The 22,018-nt window shown below is 33.1% G+C and overlaps 3 protein-coding genes across 9 annotated transcripts; 1 reads left to right on the forward strand and 2 right to left on the reverse strand.

The window, feature by feature from the left end:
- Positions 1-4,825: 4,825 nt before the first annotated feature.
- Positions 4,826-7,170, forward strand: LOC113862748 (U-box domain-containing protein 9-like). The gene is made up of 2 exons (XM_027495921.1): positions 4,826-5,490; positions 5,777-7,170. The coding sequence occupies exons 1-2, from the start codon at positions 5,215-5,217 to the stop codon at positions 6,851-6,853; spliced, it is 1,353 nt and encodes a 450-aa protein (XP_027351722.1). The 5' UTR covers positions 4,826-5,214; the 3' UTR covers positions 6,854-7,170.
- Positions 7,171-14,125: 6,955 nt separating this feature from the next.
- LOC113863057 lies at positions 14,126-16,070 on the reverse strand. Its single transcript, XM_027496448.1, has 4 exons — positions 15,342-16,070; positions 15,048-15,263; positions 14,477-14,707; positions 14,126-14,394 (listed from the first exon to the last, which is right to left on the reverse strand). The coding sequence occupies exons 1-4, from the start codon at positions 15,345-15,347 to the stop codon at positions 14,338-14,340; spliced, it is 510 nt and encodes a 169-aa protein (XP_027352249.1). The 5' UTR covers positions 15,348-16,070; the 3' UTR covers positions 14,126-14,337.
- A 2,218-nt stretch (positions 16,071-18,288) lies between these two features.
- Positions 18,289-21,472, reverse strand: LOC113860823 (violaxanthin de-epoxidase, chloroplastic). Of its 7 annotated transcripts, none has more exons than XM_027493341.1 (6): positions 21,209-21,376; positions 20,711-21,046; positions 20,405-20,571; positions 20,226-20,322; positions 19,722-20,113; positions 18,289-19,454 (listed from the first exon to the last, which is right to left on the reverse strand). In XM_027493341.1, exons 2-6 carry the CDS (start codon positions 20,984-20,986, stop codon positions 18,953-18,955), a joined length of 1,434 nt encoding a protein of 477 aa, XP_027349142.1. In that variant the 5' UTR covers positions 20,987-21,046; positions 21,209-21,376; the 3' UTR covers positions 18,289-18,952. The 7 variants fall into 7 exon arrangements, with proteins under 7 accessions (XP_027349142.1, XP_027349143.1, XP_027349140.1 ...); XM_027493339.1 differs by having other exon boundaries at positions 18,380-19,454; positions 20,405-20,568; positions 20,711-21,027; positions 21,322-21,466; XM_027493343.1 differs by having other exon boundaries at positions 18,380-19,454; positions 20,405-20,568.
- Between the last annotated feature and the right edge of the window lie 546 nt (positions 21,473-22,018).

Genomic DNA, 22,018 nt, shown 5'->3' on the forward strand with positions numbered 1-22,018 from the left:
TTTTCCCAAAAGGAGTTTTAGATGTGTGTATTATTTTAGTTTGTTTTTTATCATCAATATAATAATATTCTATCCATCCAACTCGTGTAATGTTAATTAAAGACAATATTTATGTTCAATCATTTAATTAGTATGATTACGCTCTTTTAATTCAAATAAGTATCATGCATTATTGCCAGCCAATGGCGACATTATTTTTTATAATAAATTTATCATGCACTATGCAGATACAAATTTAGTATAATATAAGTTTAATTAATATATTCATATTTATTAAAAATAATAGTTAATAAATTGGATACTTAATCATTTAATATAACATGCAAAACTGTATGAGGGGTTCGTGATTCAGAAAATACAAACCAGTTGACAAAAAAAAATAAAAAAAATCAAACTGTAAACAGAATAACAATCACAAATGAAACTGTTTGGAGATTCAAACCGTAGTTTATCATCGTAAGTGACGAGTTCCTTTTTTACACTTAATTAATGGTTTTAGGAAATTTTTTCGGCTGTTTTTCCATATTGTGGTAATTAAAAAAAAATTACTGAAATAAGATTTAAGTGAAACAAATTAGTCTGGAGTAGAGAATGTCAGGTGACACCAGAGTCATCTAAAAGCAGGACGACACTAAAAATGGAAAAAAATTAAATGATTCAAAACTGATCAACAGTTGAGAAAAAAGAAAACACGTGTCAAAATCTTAAAGAGTCAGTTGGATCTAGGCCGACTTCAGTGTCAACTGAGTTATGGATAACAATAAGGTGATTGGTTCACGTGGCATACACATTTGACTGTTCAAAGGCGCCGCTTCCATTTCTCCTTCGTTGTCTCTGTTAGTCTTCCCACATTGGACCTTTTGCAGATTCAAAAAAACACAGGATCTGTTGAAATTTGTTGGCATCCAGAATCTATTTTGTATGAAAAAATACATTATAAAGGTAAAATAACAGTAATGTGAATATATTTTATTTTTAAATATAATATTTATTTAGATTGCATGCATGTAACTTTGAGATGATGGTTTAAATAAAAGATTTGTGGTTGAGTGGGTGAAAACTCGTGAAGAAGAAGAAGGTCCAAATCCAGATGAAACTAGACTGCAAAGGTGCACAAATTTTCTTGTTTTTAAATATTAATTATATTAATTTGTGTATATGATAAACAGATTTAAAGTATTATATTTATAAAAATTAATTATAAAATATAATAATTCTGTCTTCAAATTTATTTAAAACATTACATATTGAAAATAGACTTTATAATTTAAGAAATAAAATTATTATTGAATAAGAATAATGAAATTAAAAAATAATGAATTTACTATTTAATATTAAGAATTACATAAATAAATTAAGAGTGATAAAATTATGTATCTATTTAAAATAGTTGTTAATTATAATTTAATTATAAAATTTGAAAAAAAAAATATAAAAAGGTCTTCATTAATTAATTAAATTTTTTGTTAATTTTTTCGTAGTATGATATATAATAGTTAATTTAGTCCATGAAAGCAAGTTTTGTTTTAAATTTAGAGTAATTAAATTTCTTGTTATGTATTATAATTGTAAAATTATGTTTAAAAGTTGTTAAATTCTTTATAAATAAAAATTTGATTTTGTATTAAAGTTAAAAGAATTTAGGTTAATTTGAATATTTGAAATTGTTAGTTATATAATTGTAATAAAAATTAGATAATAATGAATAATGAATGATAATATTCAATAGAATTTTTAATCTATTAATTTTAATGTATATAATTTTAGTTTAACTTAACAAATTTCATTTCAGATGACATCATCTTTATCGCGAAGTAGAGTTTTAAATCCTGACCCGAAAGATAGTTTATTATTGAGGTATCAGTCTATTTATGTATCTCAGCATATTTGGGATGAACGTGACCATCCAATTTTGAAGGTGATGAGGAGTCACTTTATACCGGCTGACATGGAGGGGGTTCCAATAGAGATACTTCTTCATCTTACTTTAGTTGTATTTGTTGGAGTAGCTCAGTTGGCATGCTTTCCTATTAACTGATATCTTATTACAGCCTTGGTGGAAAGATGGAGGCCAAAGACTCATACCTTTCACATGCTTCCTAGAGAGTGTACTATAACTCTTCAGGACATCACTATTTAGATAGAGTTTCATATATATGGAAAAACAGTGATTGCAGCTACAGGAGGTAATTGGGCACAAATTGTGAAGGACTTGCTTGGTATTAAACCACCTGCTGATGCATTTATGGGGAGTAGTTTGAAGTTGAGTTGGTTGGACCAACACTTTACACATGTTGCAATGCACAACCAAAACAAACTTCAGCTTACTCGCTTTGCTAGAGCTTATATTATGAGGTTGATAGGTAAGTTCATGTTGGCTGATCATTCCTCAAGCATGGTTCCAGTTAGCAAAGTTCATCGGTACTTACCATACAAAAATGTTTCATCTATCTGTATTATAGACTTACAAAAGTTGAAAGCTTCATGACATTACTTGAACGACCAATACAATGATGAAAAACTCAATATCCATTATCCACGATGTGACCTTCAACATAATCATTTGTTTCAATTTTGTATAAAGATCCAGGAGTATGTAATTGCATGTACTCTAACAACATTGACAATGCAACATAAGATTCGTCCCAATCACCAAATACAGTGACTATTACTTTTTGTTTTGCTTTTCATGCCTTCTTATACGAAATTGAATATCCAAATTGACCACTAATTCTCTCTTAAATTAACGAAATAGGCACTGATGGTTCTTGTTTCACCATATCTACATCTCATATAATAAAGGAGTTTTTCAATTTGTAGGAAAATATTATATCTAGTAGGATGAAATTTAGTATATTTTTTCTATTTCAAAATAATAAAATTTAATATAAGATTTGACATACTAAGAATGCATGAACAAATAAATTTGGAATCCAACTTTTGTTGGTCCTGAAAGATTGAAGCATGTACGCATGTATGGACACCATCCCATTTCATAATTTTTCACTTGCCTGCATTTTTTTGCAATAATGCTCGAACTCTGCAAGGACATCCACTATCGTGATTGACACACTTCACAACATATGTTGTTGCTTTTGACTCCACCACAAAAAAAGTTTGATGTTTCCTCATGGTATAATGTTTTATAGCCATTCTTACATCTTTTTTAATGTCAAATAGTTATCTAACATATAATACATCTCTTTCCTTCCATGATTATGAGTCATTCATACCAAGAAAATTTAATTCTTGATCAGGGTGCTCCAATTAATATGATTGTAATGTGGGGTTATATTTTAAAAAGGCAATGTAATTTCTGTATTACAACAATTCATCTGTCAATTTTACACCCTTATTAACGATTTATATATTACTACAAATATAAGTTATGAAAATCTATCTTTTAAATCACTATCTAAAATCATACCTCTATGTTATTGTTGCGTTGAGCTAACTTTTACAATACCCTCCATATTGATCATTGAATCAAAATAATCATCTGTCTCAGTATCAGAAAAATTATTTAATGAAATATCTTCTTCATCTTCATATTCATCATCTTTATATATAGATCCTATATTGTAAGCTTATATTATTAATAGTATTTGCAGCATTAATTTTAAAAATTTAAAATTATTAAAATCATATTACCTTTTTTTATTGCATAATCATCGTCATCGCTTACATGAATATGTGAGAGTGATAAATTAACTTCTAACGGACGAGTCACAGAAGATGTTTCACCGACCGCAACATCCACATATATCTCAACTACATTCCTATGATGTGGTTGTTGACACGCACTTATCATGCAATTTATGTCTTCATCATCACATACATCCAAAGTTGTATGGTATAGACCATTTGTTCCAACTAAAATTCATGAAATTAATCTAGAAATTACGTGACAATTAGACAATTTTAATTTTGTGTGGATCTTCCTTTTAAATATCGCAAGTGTGATTTCACGTTCTATCTTAATCATCTTTTTCTTCTATTAAAAAATTACCCTTATTTCTTTCGTATATTCTACCATTTGAATATAATATAACAATAATTTCATTCATCCTACATTAAAAATAATTGATCATCATAATAATTTATAATATAACAAAATTATATTTAAAAAGTCATTTGTAATTACAAATATTTAAATATTTAATTTTTAACATTATATTTTATCTGTCTTATTTTTAAACATAACAAAAAAATTAAATTATAACATTAACGCTTAAAATATTATCAGAATAAAAAATAAAAATTATTATTCAAAATAAAAAATCTTAATAGCCAATAAAAATAAAATATATATTTATAATGCTTAAAACATAACCTGATTGCTCCACGGTTGTTATTTCTTTTCCAGCTCCACAGTTGCTATTTCTTTCTTAGCTCTACAGTTATTGTTCGTATTTATAGACATTTAGATTTGGACAAAATGATGTATCAAAATTTTTATCCAACGGTAATATTAAAATCGGCTCCTATTGGACAACATTATAGTTGTCTCTGATTTGGATGTTACTAAAATCGTCTCAAATATGGACGACATAAGTTTATGGCGCGACATGTGTCATCATCACGTAAGTGTCGGCTCCTAATAAAATGACACTCTCAGGACTTGACACGTCATCATGTGTGTCCCTATTCTGAACAACTTTCATGCTACGTGTTGTTTTAATGTAGCCTATTTTGATAATTTTTTAAAAATTATCCCAAAAAGACAAAAAAGTCTATTTCTTCTCGTGTTAAGTTAAATTTGATTTTGCATTCTTCTTTTCTTTTTCAGTTTTTTTTTTTCCCTTAAAAAACATTGGTTTGTTGTATTGACATACATGAGTGGTGAGAGAGTAGCGGAGAGGAAAAACAATAAAAGAAGGCGTGGAACAAAGAAAAGTGCGCTCCCGTGAGCTTAGGTTTAGACTGAAACACACCAAACCAAACCGTCGCTGGGCCGGGCCGGGCTGGGTCGGTGCCTTTCCTTTATAAATAAAGTTGCTTCCTATTTTATTCATTTTTACACTTGTCACGCTACGCTACGCGGTATCTGCACGGAGAGAGAGAGAGAGAGAGAGAGAGGGAAAGAGGGAGTTGTGATGTCAATTACTCAATTGTATTGTCAATGAGTGTCACTGCGTACTATTTTGATTAGTAATTAATTGTTATCAGTTTTATGAATTAGGTGAAATAAGAGGGAATGAATGGTGGGTGGTAATGGCGAAGAGTGAGAGCGGGAGAGAGGTGTCGGTGTCGGCGTCGGAGTTGAAGGAGAAGTTGTGGGAATTGGTGAAAGCCATCGTCCACACCGATGACTACACCGTTCAAGCCACCGACGAGGCCATCTCCACCCTAAAGTCTCTGAAGGATTTCAAATCTGCAAGTGGAACCTCTTTCTCCGACAGATTGGACCATTTTGCCCTTCCTCCCCATTTTCGCTGCCCCATTTCCACCCATTTGATGACCGATCCTGTTATCTTGTCCTCCGGTCAGGTATTCTCTTCTCAACTTCATCATAGCAATACCCTATTAATCATTCATTCATTTCCTTAATTAACCTATGCAACAGTGACCCTAAGCACCCTTGTTCAAATTACATTCATTTCAATTGTGTTTTGGAGCTTAGCTTAGATGAAGCATATGCTACTACGGCTAGAATATAATAAAATCGATTAGAAAAATGGTGTATTTCACATTCCTGGATGGATTGATTGACTATGACTATTTTCAATACTCATTCATTGTTGTGCTTTAAATTTGGTGTATTGTTGTTTTGCAGACTTATGATCGGCCATTCATCCAGAGGTGGTTGAATGAAGGTAATAGAACATGCCCACAAACCCAGCAGGTTCTCTCTCACACAATCCTCACTCCGAATTATTTGGTCCGGGACATGATTCAGCAGTGGTGTAATGACCGTGGAATTGAGCTGCCAAAGCCTGCTTGCGACATCCATGAAGTTGTGACTGATGCCGACAGAGACCATTTAAACTTCTTGCTTCGTAAGTTGTCCTTGTCTGTTTCTGATCAGAAAGAAGCTGCCAAAGAGCTTCGCCGGTTGACGAAGCGAATGCCTTCGATTCGAACCCATTTTGGGGAGTCTAGTGATGTGATTTTGCAGTTGCTGAGTCCTTTATCGCCTGGCACGCCTTGTGCTGACTCTGATCTCCAAGAGGACTTGATCACCACGGTTCTGAATCTCTCAATTCATGACGATAATAAGAAAGTGTTTGCAGAGGATCCGACTGTCATTTCTCTGCTTATTGATGCCTTGAAATCTGGAACTGTTCAAACAAGAAGCAATGCTGCAGCAGCTATTTTCACCTTATCGGCTCTCGACTCCAACAAGCACATCATTGGAAAATCTGGAGCTATCAAACATCTGCTTGACCTTTTACATGAGGGGCAGCCATTGGCCATGAAAGATGCTGCTTCAGCCATATTCAACCTATGTCTTGTGCATGAGAATAAAGGGAGGACGGTGCGTGAAGGGGCGGTTCAGGTTATTCTGAACAAGATGATGGACCACATTCTAGTTGATGAGTTATTGGCTATACTGGCATTACTCTCTAGTCATCCCAAGGCTGTTGAAGAAATGGGTGATCTAGGTGCTGTTCCTTTCTTATTGAGTATCATAAGGGAAAGCACGTCAGAGCGAAGCAAGGAAAATTGTGTTGCAATTCTATATACAATCTGTTTTAGTGATAGAACAAAGTGGAAGGAAATTAGAGAAGATGAAAAAGTCAATGGTACACTTTCAAAGCTTGCACAATGTGGAACTTCAAGGGCGAAAAGGAAGGCTAACGGTATTCTTGAAAGGCTTAATAGATCTCCCTCCTTGACCCACACTGCTTAATGAAATCACTTCTTTGTAAATAAATTTCTTGTGTTCTTCTGTACAAACCATCTCAGGTAGCTGTAAAAATGGGAAAGAGAAGTTCACATATTATGTACATTAACCGCATACAGTTCCTTCACTTGCAATCAGGCATATGAATGAATGAGCAAAGTGTTTAACTTTTCCTTTATTTCATTCCTATTTGATTCCTTATACCTTTTCAAAAAGCTCTGTTCTTTGCTAAAGGTTGCATATAAGGTACTATATTCTTCTATTTATCGTTTCCTGACTGCCCGTGATTGATGTTTTTGCTTTCTAAATTTGTTACTATTCTTAATTTTTTGTCGTGTAGCCAACCAATTTTGAGTGCTGACAAATTGTCTGTTTGTATTTTGCCAATGGCGCTGTTTTATGTGGTTTTCGTTGCTGGTAAGTTGGTATCATACAGCTCTGAGAATAGATAACTAATCAAAGCGTGGGACTGAGAGTGGGGCACTTGGGTAGGGTCCCCATTTGTTTTCTTTCCCCCCCGCCAACCATTGAAGAGTGTCGGCATGGTATTTATTTTTCCTCTTCTTTTCCCAACTTTGTTTAAACTTTAATGCACCAATTAGCCGAGGTGATTGCCCATAGGAAGGACTAAGATGATATGTATGACACGGTCACATACATTCATCTCCAAATTGATATTACATTTGAGTAGTATTTTGACTTTTGTCACTTATTTTATTCAAAATTTATTTATAGGTTCACTGATAGGCAGTAGTATTCTTGCCAATGCCATACTTTCACCGACAGGCTAGAATATTCAAAGTTGCTCAGGTCAGGCATACCTAACTATTCTGATTCTTAACGATGTGCTGAGTGACTAGACATTCCATCGTATTTGTTTCATTAACTTGTACATCCTAAGGAAGGAACAGAAGCAGTGAATTTGTTTTGGTCACATATAAATAAAGAGTGATAGGAAATAAGGACGATTCAGGCTCAGTACTGTGATGATGCCTTTCTATAATAAGGTTCGTTGTACCTAGAGCTATATTTTATTCATTAGTAGCAATAAGTGATCATGATTACTTTCAATAAAACAACATTGTCATTATCATCACTTACTATAATAAGTTTGTTGCAAAAGGATGGTTAGTTCGAATGGCGAGCTTATTCACAGAATTCAGTTAGGATGGCTGGTTTTAGGTTCAATTGAGTGGATTTCTAACTTAGTTTACGCGTAGGATGGATGGACCAAAATTGGCGAGCAATTTTGAAAAAAAATAAATTTGTTGCGCATTATTCCTCTCTCACATTACCCTGTATTATTAGTATAAGACGACAAAATTAAAGTGTAAAGTATGTAAAAAAAATTGGGTCTGAAAAAAAATGAGAATTGTCAAGATTTACAATAGTGTATGGGATAATATTAGTGTAAAGTAAAGTCGCAAACAAGACAAGTGAAGATGGAGAGGAATTTTCATTTTCCAAGGTCGTTTTCGTGGGCACTATAAGCGCCACCCACTGCTCCCAAAAAGCTGTTATTTCTAGCCATGTTCGTGTCCGCACCGCTTGTTCCAAAGTAAACCATGAACACCATTATTGTTTGTCCGAAGCAATAAATCGCTATTTTGATGGCTGAAGATAGAACTGCGGGAATCTTAAGTAATGGAATGCACTGTCACTTATTGGCTACTGTCTAAGAGATAATGATAGCATGCACGAGGCCAAGGAAAGAGACCAAAGGGGTATCCATCTCAGTTGAAATGGATGGGTTGGAATCTTATTCAATTCACATACCACGTTTTTCCTGTGACCCATTTTAACTTTTGATATAGTAGTATTATATGATTATATAATGAGTGTATGAAATTTCAAAAAATGTTTACAGTAATTTTTTAAAACGAACTTTCTTATAATCTAAGCAACAGATTGTTGATTTTGAAAACAGCTGAAAAATAATCTAATGTTTACTATATAATTATCATTAAACATTTTTGCAATGTAGAAGTAACATTTTAGCCCCCCATTTTTGTAGTTTCTGTTAAGTGGTCCTTAATTACTGAGATCGACAAGAAACAGCGGAGAATGGTACAATCGCCAATAAGATGCAAACACAGAACAAATGGCCCCGCCAATATCATAAGGTTTTAGACTTTTCTTCCCTGATTTGCACAAATCCACATTATTTTCATTAATATTTTACTAATAACAGTATCTAATTATACTGTTTCCAAAAGGCATAACATCGTACAGCAACTTCTGGCTTATCAATTCCCAACTCTCAAGCGGATTTTCAGCATAATAACTCTTATGGTAATATTTAATTTCAACTGTGCAGAGCTTGCATGTAAATATTAAGCGTCTAGAAGGAAGTTGTTTATATAGTACTACTCGTTAATATATGCCTTTCATTTTACATCCTTGAAAATGGTGTCTGTGTGGTACTATTTAAGGAAAATAGGGCCTTTTTTTGGGTCATTGTGTTAAAGCAAAAAACGCCCAAAAAGTGTATAATACAAATGGAAAAAGATTAGACACGACATTATAATAATCCGGACCCAGTCCAGCCATAAAAAGCCCAACATAAGGCCCAATTTAACGATAGCTGTTGTTTCGACTCGGGACAAACCACTAAAACGAGAGAGGCAAACCAGTCTCGCTTGCCCCAGCGTTCGTGCATTTCGGATAACGGTATTTCACTTGCCCGTTTAAGATTAAATTTAGGTTAAAAAATACAGGGTAATAGGTTTTATTGGTGTTATTTTTTGGTTAGAGTGTGAGTTTTATTTTAATAATCTGTCAATTTTTAATAGTAGTATCTGACTTTTAATATCAATTTTTAATAATCTGTCAATTTTTAATAGTAGTATCTGACTTTTAATATCAATTTTTATTGTACATATTGAGTTGTACTTCAATTTTTTAATAAGAGAACAACACCAACAGTACTATACTTAAGTTTTTTCCATTCATTTATTTCAGTTTGTCATTAAAACACTCAAGTGTGGTGCATCAGAATTCCGTGATAAAAATAAAGAAAACAGCATTATAAAAGAAAATTCAAAGCTTGTAAGGTGAAGGTTGACAAAAGAGACAACCCAACTAAATAGTAAACAACGAGTAATGGTGAAGAGTAGATGGAAAAGCAGAGAAAGATCAAACTCACTTTAAGAAAAAAATAAAATAAGAAGATCAAATGCACATTATAATTTTTAAGGAACCACCTTAAGCAATTATTTAGTTAAGAATAAAAAAGAAAAATAGAAGAAAAAATATACGACACTTTCTTATATTCGATTACAAGAGAAAAGAAAAGGGAAAAGAGAGGGTGAGACCTACCTCAAATTCCTTCTCTTATTATATATCAAATAAGAGAAGAGAAAATATTATTATTTTTATTTAATCTATTAAGCAAATACAAAATCACTTTAAATGTCGTTTATTTTTTTCTTATCTCAATTTTCCTTTACCGATTTTCTTCTCACAACAAAATTATGTTTAAAGATCAAGATGATAACAACGCTTGATTAGAGAATTTATAAATTTGGGTCCATCCACTTTCATTAGCGTATTGTCATTAAGGCTAGTCTTGAAAGTATTTCAAACTCGTGAATAAACAAAACGAGGCGAGGACTATCTTCTACCTATATGAATATTGATATCCTCTCATCTTCTACTCAGAGGATAGTTGCCCTTCCTCTGGGTATTTGCACAATAGCATTCAATACAATTTCCAAGTTAAACAACATAAACATGCAAAATTAGCTGTAAGATTGTAAGAGCCTCTGACTTCTAAAAGTATCACGTGACACACTTGCATGCATTAATGTAATTTTATTTAATAATTAGCAAGTTTTAACTTGCACAATTGATGTGACGAATACATGACGAAAACAACATCAAAAATGGAAATTATTTGGGAGGTATGTTCGTTTGATAATTTATTTTCAAAGTTACTTTGTTGGGTCAATTGTTTTGAGTAAAAGCTATCGATCTCTCATGCCCAAGAACAGAAGCTATCTAATAGGTATGCTTTAATAGGAAAAATGCGAAACCAACGAGGAATCACACGTCTTTCCATGTCACAACGCAAACCATTTTAGGGCATTGGAGAGCCTCTTAAGGAAACTTAGTATAGAGTCTTCCAATTTTCGTTTATAATCTCAAAACAAGGATTCAGTTTATACTCAAGAACAAACTTAAGTCAAAGAATTAAAATGTAGGTGTGTGTTGCACTCGCAAATGTATGGATACATTATACTTCTTTTAGTTAAACTTTATAATTAAAAATTAAGTAAAAGTTTCAGAATGATTGCTTTCTTTATCTTTATTTAATCACATTATTAGTCAAATCTTACTTTGAGTTGTGCTAGAACTAAATCTTATGCACGAAGGCACAAATAATAAATTTGATAAAATTATGAATGAATTGTGTTTATTCATAATTTATTTCTATAGCAGTTAAAAAAGAAAAAAAGAAAAAAAAAAGTCCTTTTTTTTCATCAATATAGCATTTGATTCATTTTTATTCTTAAAAGGAAAAATTGGACTAAATACAATTCTAATATATATTTAAGAATAAATTAAAGCACCCCCCCCCCCCCCCCCAAAAAAAAAAGAAGCTTGCGTAAAAATCAATTAGATGAACTTTTACTTTGAAAGATTAAAATAATTAGTTCAACTACCACATAAGTCATACTATAAGTTGGGTATTTGTGTAATAAGGAATTGTATTTTTAAATTTTTAAAAAATTATTGTAAGAATAAGTAAAAGTAAATTTATAAAATAATATAAAATAGAATCTATTTTCTGTTTCAATATAATTATGAAAAGCACTATTTATTTTAAAAACGTGTTATCTCTATAGTTTTTTCAGCAATCACTCAAAGTAATCAAGAATCTATTTCTTATATTTTGTTTTTTTTCCTTATAAACTTAAACAATACTAAAATTTTCAAAAATAATTTTTTAAAATAAAAGATTATTTTCACAAAAATTGAAAAGAAAACTAAAACAATCAGACTTTAATTGAATTCATAAGACTAGTTTTTCTTACTTGAATGTCTTGTATTCAGAAGCACCCCACTTAAGAAAGCTACTTGACCTTACAGGTCTTCTTGATTGTTATATAACATTAGTCACCTCAGCTCCAAACAAGGCTTTCGAGGTGACAACAGTATTATGGTTGAATTGTAAATGCATAAATATCTTGGAGGTGTTTCATATTAATTTGTCGTTTGAATCATGTTTCATAGGCTACTTAATTTGAGTTTAGAAGTTAAAATTCACCTACTTGACTACCAAAACGACTAAAAAGGCATGGTTAGGGTTCCACAATAAAAACATACTTAAGTTTGGTGTTTCTTATTGAATGGTTATTCCTGTGGTACATCTTAACCTATTTGCGTCTTCAATTAATTCTCTGCGTGACAATGTATTCTACTTCCCACCTTGTATTCAAAACAAACACGAGGAGTTTTAGGTTGTGTTCGAATGAGAGTATGCTTAAGTCTAAGAATCAAAACAAAATACTATTACTAGCACTAGTGGAAAAAATAAATTTAAAATCACACTTTTAAAATCGGTTATTAAGTAGTCAATTTTAAAAATGATGCGGTGGCAATTTTGTAAATAACTGCTAGCATTTTAAAATCAGTTGTGTATGTCCGATTTTAAAAGATATATATAAAATCAGTTTTCTTATTAACCGATTTTAAAAGATATATATAAAATCGATTTTCCTGTTAACCGATCTTGTATGATTTTTTATACAAATATCTCTCTTTATTGAGTCATTCTCGCAGCAGAGGAGCCCCTTCCGGTTCTAGCTCTCAACAAACACCTAGGCAAGTTGGAGATTTGCTCTGGGTTCCCATCTGTTAATATAATAGATTTGCTTCAGACAAACACCTCAGGCTTCCTTTCAGTGGAGAAGAGCAAAGCAAGGTCTAGCGGTGGTCTCGGCCTATCTACTAAAGAAGGAGGTTTTCTAAAAAAAACTCAGGATTTGGAGAAGGTTGAAAGGTGGGGGCAGGATTCAAAGCTGCAATCTTTAGGTCGGAGGCAAGTGCACGCATTTTAGGTAATGTATTCACTTCTTTCGCTGTTTTAGATGTTTTTTCTTTATCTGTACTTAGTTTTACATTCTAATTTAGATGCCGATAATAACGTTTGTGAATGCATCATTCATAATGTCATCTTCTTTGGTTTCCTGAATGACCGTTGCTTATTTTTAATAAGAAATTCAAGGTTGAATAATAGAGATGATCACTCGATCCTGTTGATGCATAGGGAGGATTCACATGTTTAGATCTACTATGCACCATCAGACCATAGGAGAGATGATATGGTTAGGGTTTCAGTAATAGATGTTAGACATCCAGAGGCAAGAGTTCTTGTACCGATAGAAGATGTTCAAATGATGGGACAAGATCTAAACACCTTCCTTCAGATGATATGGTTAGGATTTCAGTAATGGATGTTAGACATCCACAGGCAAGAGTTCCTGTACCGACAGAGGATGTTTAAATAATGGAACAAACTCTAAACACCTTCTTTCAGTGGCCTCAGAGTTTGGTAAAGATGATATCTTTAGAGTTATGTTATTTAAGTAATATTTAATTTTAACATAGTGTTATTTTCTTCTAATATAGTATAATATCAAAATTGTACGTTGTTGAATAGGATGTTGTTACCCCACCAAAGGATAAAGAGAAGGTTGTAATTTCTCCTTCAAGAAATTTACCTCTAATAAAGAGACTATAAAGATTAATTGCAGCTATGAAAGATGACAATCACATATTAAAAGTGCTTGATTCTTTAAAATCGATCGTGTCATATTCAATTTTAAAATTAGTTGTTAACCGATTTTAAAAAATTCACTATTTAAAATCGATTGTTTCAAAATTGATTAAACAACTGATTTTAAAATAAAAAATAACCGATTTTAAAAATATTTTTTCAAGTATAGTAATATATAACGATCTACAAATTGATAATAATAAAAATATTCATTGATTGATTTTATAGCAACAGATTTATCTCGCTGAAATATCTCTACAGAGAATTTTTCATGCTTCAAACATACTCCAAAAATGAATGACTAGGAAACGAAATTAATTTTACAAACCGAAAACAAAAATAAGGCAATCTTAAAATATAATCCACAGTTCTTGAAATTCTTAAAGTACAACTTAATTTTTAATGGCATGGCTATGGATTAGTAATGACATGAGACATTTGACCAACAAATAATGGTTTAATCCAAAGATAATAAATGCAAGCACCGACTAGAATGAATGAAGGAGATGAAAGGTATTAAAAGATGACAATTACATAAATTCTCCAAAACATTTAAAAAAAGTCACTTAGCATATGGATGCGGCAAAAACCATCACAACATAGCCATCTATTATATTAGAATCCCTCAGAGAAACACATGACCACTCTTCCTTCCTTTCCTTCTCAAAAAATTAAAAAGAAAAAGAAAACTCCTTGGAATTCAATTCCATCACGAAACGCAAGCAGCAGGAACCAGACACTTGGAAATGAAACCTAACATCTTCTTCTGCATTTTCAACAAAAACAAATCACTAAATGATAAAAACATATTACTAGTATGTTGTAAAAGTTAAGGTTAGGTGGATAACCCTCTTAGTTGTGCGAAGTAGCTCCGGAGGGATCTTATAGAGATCTTCATCAACAGGTTTCGGAGGTCGAGGTGGCGGAGATCGCGGAACGGCGTCGTGTAGATGACTCTGCTTCCTCACTACTGGCTTCCTTGCCTGTTCCGCTACGTCGCACACTTTCCCTTGCTTTCTCATATTCACGTTATCTTTCACCATAACATTTGCGCTTTTCCTTTCCCTGTTCCTCGTCCCCTGCACCCACCACATTTTCCCTTTTTTTATTTTCATCAAATTCAACAAATTACAAATAATTTAAAAACATAAAACGGAAAAACAGAGCACAGAGGCATGTGCTTTCACTTCAGATTTCACGTCCCGTCTCAACCACCACACCATTATTAGCCATGTCTATGGGTCAGGTCATTTATCATGTACCACCGTACCATCAAAATTCCACACAACTAATTACGACCAAAAGAAAAAAAAAAACTTTAATGCTAATGAAGTTTTCTACCTGATTAAATTATAATAAAATAGGATTTTGAATTGAATGTGGGAATTTAAAAAGTGAAGATAGAATCACCAAGGAGACCTTTTTAATAGTAGAACAAACAGGTGGAGGTTTCTTAAAATCAACAGCGTAAAGGTCTCGATCTGCACGCACGTAAGAAGGATCACTTTCTCCGGAGGAAGAACTGTAACGAAGCAAACCAGCTTGTCTTGCAGTCTCGAAGTACTGAGTGATTGGTAAGTCATTGGCATAATCCCAGTTCCCAAACGCCGGTATCTGCCCACTTCTCTTGCATTCCTGTCACATAACAACAGAATTCAATCATTGCATTGTATTGCATTGGTGATCTGAAAGAAAACCCAAAAGAAGACTTACATCCATTTTTGGCTTGTGTGTAAGGCGAGACCCAGAAGGTGATTCAGTGGTTGTTGATGTTGTTGATGTGTCCTACGAGAGGATGTGTGGGGTTGAAGAAGTAGTTTAAGTATAAAGAGAGAGAGAGAGAGAGAGAGAGAGAGAGAGAGAGAGAGGAAAAGGGGTTAAAGTAAAGACAGGATCCGCAGGGAGGGGCTAAACCTCAGACAGGGGATATAAATTCCTTAGAGAAAGAGAATCTGAAAACATAAAACCTTTTCACTTGCTTTCTTGTGAAGTTATGACAAAGAAAGGGGTGCAGAGGAGATACTAATAACTGCTCAAGAAGCACAAAAACGGGACCTGTCCATACCCATTGATTTTGTTCCCTTTACTAAAATTCTAGAGAGACAATTGGTCCAATAACAAAAAAAAGAAAAAATAAACAAGTGAATTGGTGTGTGAGTGTAACTATGTATAATTGAATTGAATTTGAATGAAGCTAGATTTGAGGAATTTAGTATACGAGTGACTGTTGCTGACAGGTAGGTGGGTGTTACTGTTGGGAAGTATGACCAATCTGATAAAGCTTCCAACTTCAATGCCAATGGCTGCTGCCAAACTGTCACTGTTGACTCTCTTCTGCGCCACTTTGCCCTTATAAAGCAAACCAAAGGCCCCCCCTTTCTCTCTTTCTCACTTTGCGCGAAACTCGCAAAGAAAGTTTCCACCCTTTTTCCATTTCATTTTCATCCTATATTTTTTTGGACCATGCCGGATCTCGTGCTTTTGTTTTATTTACCCATGCCAATCGTTTTTATTATTAAACAATTTTTTATTTTTAGATTATAAGTTTTTTCTTATTGGAGTTAAACTTTTACTCAAATATCGACTCCAAGAACATTGATCAACGCTTGCACATGTCATGTTATACTCTGTATCCCTTTTAATAAATTTTGATTGCCATAACAGAGATGAGAATGAGATGAAAGTAGTCTCTACCACCGTGCAACTCAACAATGCATTTCCATTTTAGAAAGTAGACCAAAATAGTCAATAGCATAGAGTGTAAAGTCGGCGAAGAAAACGGATGCCATGCGACAGACGTGCAGAAATTCCATGGTCAAACGGAGGGAGCAATGAGTCAACACGATATAGGTTAGGAATGGAGTAATGGCTACTACATTTTCTTCTAGAATATGTTCAAGAATAAAAGTAAAATGATTTTACCAAAAACGTAAATAATAACTTAATTAAAGAATTATGAGAAGAAATGTATTAATAATATTTTAAAAAATTATTAACTTTAACTTTTAAAATTAAGTATAAATAATTATTAGTAATATATATAACGGAAAGAGAGTTTATTGTGAAACGTGATTAGAAAGGAAGCATAAAAGTTAGCATCGTGGTTCGTGAAAATTGTGATTTGGGGTCGCAAGTTTGACTTAGAATACCAAAAACAGTGTAATAAAGATTAGCACAAATATGAGTACTTGGGTTATTTTTTACTTTTAAATTAAATTTTTTTTTATTTTTTAATTTATAATAAATTTTTAAAATTCCTTTTAAAACATTTTTGATAGTTGAATAAGTGGGGGTCTTTCTTACCAAAACTTTGACTAATGTGACATCCTTTAGTCAACAAAACAAGAACGCCAATTTCCAGCACATGACATGAGTCATTACACGCCAAAATCTCTTTGTTTCCTTCCATAATACGACACTTATTGCCTCATCTCTAATCAGAGTATTTATTGAATGATTTAATCAATTTTTTTAATTAAAGTGTGTTGACAATCTCTCCCTCTGTCCATGCGGAATTCATGGAATTGGATGTTCTCACACTAAGCATCGGTCAGTGAAAACATGACATTGTCACATTACCAAAGTCTTTGTTTGCATTAATTTCAACGCAAGATTTGTACCTTTAAATATATATTTAAATAATTCTCATATCTAAAACACCCACTTGCATTCGAGTTCTCTCTACTTTGAAATTAATTTAAAATTAAATTTCTTTCATTCTCTCTCCATTTATTTTAATTCTATAACTAGAACATTTTGTGCGGTGAGTTTGATTTTATAACTTGAGAAAAGTGTCTTGCGGGATAGAATGCTAATATGTTATAGTATCTTCTAAAATCCTTGCAGTCCAATTCTTCCTATTCGTTTTCCTTTTCACCCTTACTGGGACCCCAACAGCTGCAATATACCTTTGTCAATAATGAAGACGGAGAAGAAGGCTATGCTCAGACTCGGATGCTAATTTAGGATACTGTTTTTTCAGTTTTTAAACAATTCTTATAACTTTTGAAAGGTACAAAATAATTATCATTATTTTATCATGTTGTCATTGATATTACCGGCACATGACTTTTATTGTCATTGTCATTTTTCAAAATCAAATGTTAAAGTAAGATTTTTTAAAAATTAAAATAATTGGGACTTTTAATTTAAAAGAATAAAATAAGTATTTAATTTTAAAAATATTAAAACAAGACATTTAAGTTAAAGGATTAAAATAAATTAAATATACAGTGCGAAAATATTAATTTTATAAAAAGCTATATCTTCTATGATAAATCATTAGCTCTTAATTTTGTATGTATCACCTTTTGATTGGGAAGACTTTTTAAAAATATAAAGGGGATTCGATTCTTGTTTCTTCCCCCCTTAAATTTAGTCATGTATACTACAAGTGGTGACGTGGCTTTAAGGCCCATAGAAGTTGAAGGACCTCCACAATCTTGTCCAAGTACAAGGAAAATGCAGTGGACGAAAAAATGAGTACAAGGAACTGCAGCAATGGGTCCATTTTGTCAGACACTCTATGGTGCACTTGGATTGTTCGGGGTTTAGGCCCACCATAGTTTATAATTAGCTTCATTCTTTCTTTTTGGCCCACGGGTTACCCAATTGAATAACGGTATATTTCTACAAATTCATATCGTACGCATCAAAATGGATGGTATACATGCATTGAAGACACGTAGCATCTTACCAAATATGAAAAGAGAAAAAGAAAAGTTTCATCAACTGCATCACAAGTCTTTCTAAACAGAAAACTTTTCATCATTCCATAAAACATTATAGAATAAAACGTAGTAACAAAAATATTAAATTACAAAGTAGAAAGGTCTAATACCTCAATACCATAGAAATTAGTGAATACTTTCAATTTCAATGACTAATACAACTGATGGTTATATATTAGTTGAGAAGGAACACTGATATCATATAGCATTCCTCCTGTGGAAGTTTCCAATTCAACTAAAAATAGCTTAGCTCAAGCATCTTATGTCTAAACCTATAGAACACTCTGAATCTATACAGTAATGGTAGATACAGTTACAAATATTTAAACAATTATTATTATGTCAACAAAGAAACAATGGTTAAGGTGGAAAGATATCTGAATCCATGCGACATAGTTAATGAATGTAAGAGCAAAGAGGAATTTAAGATGATCAAACAAAATTATGAAGCCAAGTTATCTTGGAGATGGTTTTGGGTTTGTTTGGAATCACGTTAGAAAGTCTAAGAGCGTGTATCCAACATAAAAGCTACAACTAAGTAGCATCTGATAAACATGGATCCACATGCATTCTAACGCGAAATCAAACAGGCCATTACCTTAGTTTCCTTATCGGCAGGGCACGTCCAAAGAGCTTTTCTACTTCCCTGGCTTCCATTTTGAGCCCGTTAAGTGTCTCCATTTCTTCTTTTGAAAGCTCTCTTAAGAAGTTCTGCTCATCTTCCTGAAATACTTTGAACCCTTCTGCCAACCTCTGAAACAAGGTGGCCTCTGTCTTCTCCACCCTTTCCACCTCTTTTTCTAACTCTTCAACTTCTCTCACAATAGTCTCCTCGCCTTCCTCTACCTTTTTCTCCAGCCTCTCCACCAGGGAAGGTTCTGGCCCACAAGTGTTATCTGTCCTGATGAACTTGCTGAAGTCTCTTCCTACACTCTTTGCCGCTTTTTCAAGTTCAGGAACTATAGATTCAGGCAAAACTGCACTTCTTGTGTACACAACAGCACCTCCATAACCATCCCATGCATCGTTTCTGCCTCGGTAGTACACAAATACGTAGTCATCTGGTTTATTCTCAATCTTGGATGACAAAATATACCTGCATATCATTGCTTGTAAGTAAGTCATCAAAAGGTAAGTGACAACACTGATTCCTCATACATGTAAGAGTGCATAGAACAACATGTTGTCCTGTTCGTTCTTTTTCTGAAGTTGGAAAGTTACAATTACTTCCTTCAGAGTTTAGACACTTGAATTTCAATTTTAATAGCAACATATCAGGTTTGCTTCATGTGAACATTGTTGCCAATAACTATTCATGTTTAGCTGAGTAAAAATCGAAAAGAGTTTCTGAATAAGAAATTACCAGTCATCTTGATAGTGAAGGTACTCATTGTCATGATTGTAGAGGATCCCGGGGTAAGAAGGATCTTGCACAAATCTCTGCACAGCTGATCTGGTAAGAAATCCAGCATCTGGAGTTCGTATTCTCCAAGACAAATTGCCCACAAGTTTATTGGATTCTGTGTGAAATTCGTGTAATTGACAATCAAAGGTATCGAAGGTAGGATTCAAGCCACTAGTGATGAACCACTTGCCACTGAAATCTGCAATGTTAAAGCTTTGAACAAGGACATCAGGATTTGGAGCAGGAAAATCTCCCACATCAGATTTCTTAGGCACACATTTCTTCCTTGAGACTGCACACTCATTGAATTCATCAACCACAGTGTTTTCAAACAGGTCCCCACATTTAATCTGTAAAACAAATTAGGAAGAAAAGGAAGCTTCCATGAGTTGAGTTCACCATTCTTGGTAATTGGCATATAGCGTAAAGGCATCAATTAGATGTAAAGTACACAAGACTAACTTGGCATTCGGTCTCATCAGGTCGATTGTTACAAGTTTGGAGACAAGCAATATTAGCAGCACATGAAGGGTTTGAAAGACACTTAGCCAGTTCTATCCTGCATATAAATATTACAAGAAAAGGGAGAAATTAGAAGCCTATTGCATTGCTTTCCTTTATACATTTCAGAGATGATTTACCTGCATTCTTTCAGCAAACATGTACAAGTTTTGAGAGCATCTACAGCATCAGCTGAAGGAATGATCATCAAAACGAATACCAATATGCCAGCTACTTCCATGGTGCCCAAGTAACTCCAATCTTTAAGAAAAGCAAGCATTCCATCAACCACAAATTTGAATATCTGCTGTTATCCAAACAAGGAGTCAACTCATAGGATGATGGACATTGGAATTGGATATCAACTATCAAGGTGTTATTTAAGGAACAAAATTTGCATTTTCACACAAAAGTAGCACAAACTAATACATAATTACCCGTGGTACCTTTGTAGGAGGGGGTGAAGAATCTCCTTTCCCTTTGTGGCGTTGCAATCCCAAACTAGAAGAATGGCGACAAGGTCTTAACAAGTGCAAGCGTGTTGGCTTTGTGGTACTGGACAACACTTTGAACACAACCACATTAGGAGAATGCTTAAACCCTCTTGCTTTATGAAACCTTAAATCACTTCTAACCGTAAGGCCTGCTTTCATATATACATTGGGAGTGCCTGCGCCTTCTTGATACGATAACAATATTGAGTGTGCACCCAACGCTGCCATACATACATATAATATGTTATATATGTATATGTTATGTATGTCTTCACTTCCAAATGTGACCTGACACAGCAAAATAAACAAATAAATAACGCAGCATAAAAATCATGTCTTCAAGAGCTTGTTATCTCTTAAAGCATAATGCAGATGTAATCATGGACCAAAATGGCATGCTAAGGACTCTAACACAAAAGAAAAACATAATTGGCCTAAGATATTGCATACCCATTCTTTGTCATTAGTCAAAGTTCCAAAATTTAGCTTATTTGATGTATAATATTAACAATAGTAATTGAGAGGAGAAATATGATTGAGAATGAGGAGGGTGGGAAACATGCCTTGCGGCGGAGATGAGGCCAAGAGCAGGTGCTGTAAGATAATAGAACAAGAAAATCTAAGAAGAAGAAGAACGAAGAAGAGATGCCGTGGCATAAGATGAGATAAGAACATGATGGTGTTCGTGTGGACTGCAAAGAAACTCGTCACTGCAATCACAACACACACGTTTACATCTCCTTCTAACTCATTCACAGGCCCTCTTGCATATGGACTCAATATTTTCAGTCCAATATCTTCTTTCATGGCCCAGTTCGCATTTGCTGATTAAAAAATAATAATAAGGATTTGGTTTAGACCAAAATAATGAATCAATTATTTTTTAAATTGTATAATATTTTATAAAATTAATTTATTTTAATAGAAATTTAAATCTGATAGTTAGATTACCAACATTTTTTTATAAAAATTGTTAAATGTGTAATTTTACAACAATTAATCTTATCTTATAAAGAAGTATGTAATTTCGTCATTTATTTATTAATATAATTATGTGTGTTAAGTGCCTGTGGGGACATCCGATAATTATTGTATATTTAGTTTGTTTATTTGTTATCCTTCCAAAAGAAATAATATATTGAGATGGTGAAATACGAAAGGTGGTTACTTTTAAAATAAAGAGGCAATGCTTGTAAATCAAAAGAGAGACAGTGGCAATTATTCTCTGAGTATGTAAAAAGATTAGTATTCATAGAACCC

This window comes from Abrus precatorius, unplaced genomic scaffold, assembly GCF_003935025.1.
Source record: "Abrus precatorius isolate BTA unplaced genomic scaffold, Abrus_2018 Scaffold3, whole genome shotgun sequence".
In the NCBI taxonomy this organism is placed as follows: Eukaryota; Viridiplantae; Streptophyta; class Magnoliopsida; order Fabales; family Fabaceae; genus Abrus; species Abrus precatorius.

Excerpts from the sequence above, each read along its gene's own strand:
- LOC113863057 (XM_027496448.1), bottom strand. Across the intron at positions 14,708-15,047 it reads TTTGTTCTACTATTAAAAAG|GGGACGAGGAACAGGGAAAG; the intron begins GTCTCCTTGGTG and ends TGGTGGGTGCAG. Across the intron at positions 14,395-14,476 it reads TACTTCGCACAACTAAGAGG|AAGAAGATGTTAGGTTTCAT; the intron begins GTTATCCACCTA and ends TTGAAAATGCAG.
- LOC113860823 (XM_027493339.1), bottom strand. The coding sequence starts at position 21,433 with ATGTTCTTATCTCATCTTATGCCACGGCATCTCTTCTTCGTTCTTCTT. Across the intron at positions 20,114-20,225 it reads CTGATGAGACCGAATGCCAA|ATTAAATGTGGGGACCTGTT; the intron begins GTTAGTCTTGTG and ends TTTGTTTTACAG. Across the intron at positions 19,455-19,721 it reads CTTCACTATCAAGATGACTG|GTATATTTTGTCATCCAAGA; the intron begins GTAATTTCTTAT and ends AATGATATGCAG.
- LOC113862748 (XM_027495921.1), top strand. The coding sequence starts at position 5,215 with ATGGCGAAGAGTGAGAGCGGGAGAGAGGTGTCGGTGTCGGCGTCGGAG. Across the intron at positions 5,491-5,776 it reads TTATCTTGTCCTCCGGTCAG|ACTTATGATCGGCCATTCAT; the intron begins GTATTCTCTTCT and ends GTTGTTTTGCAG.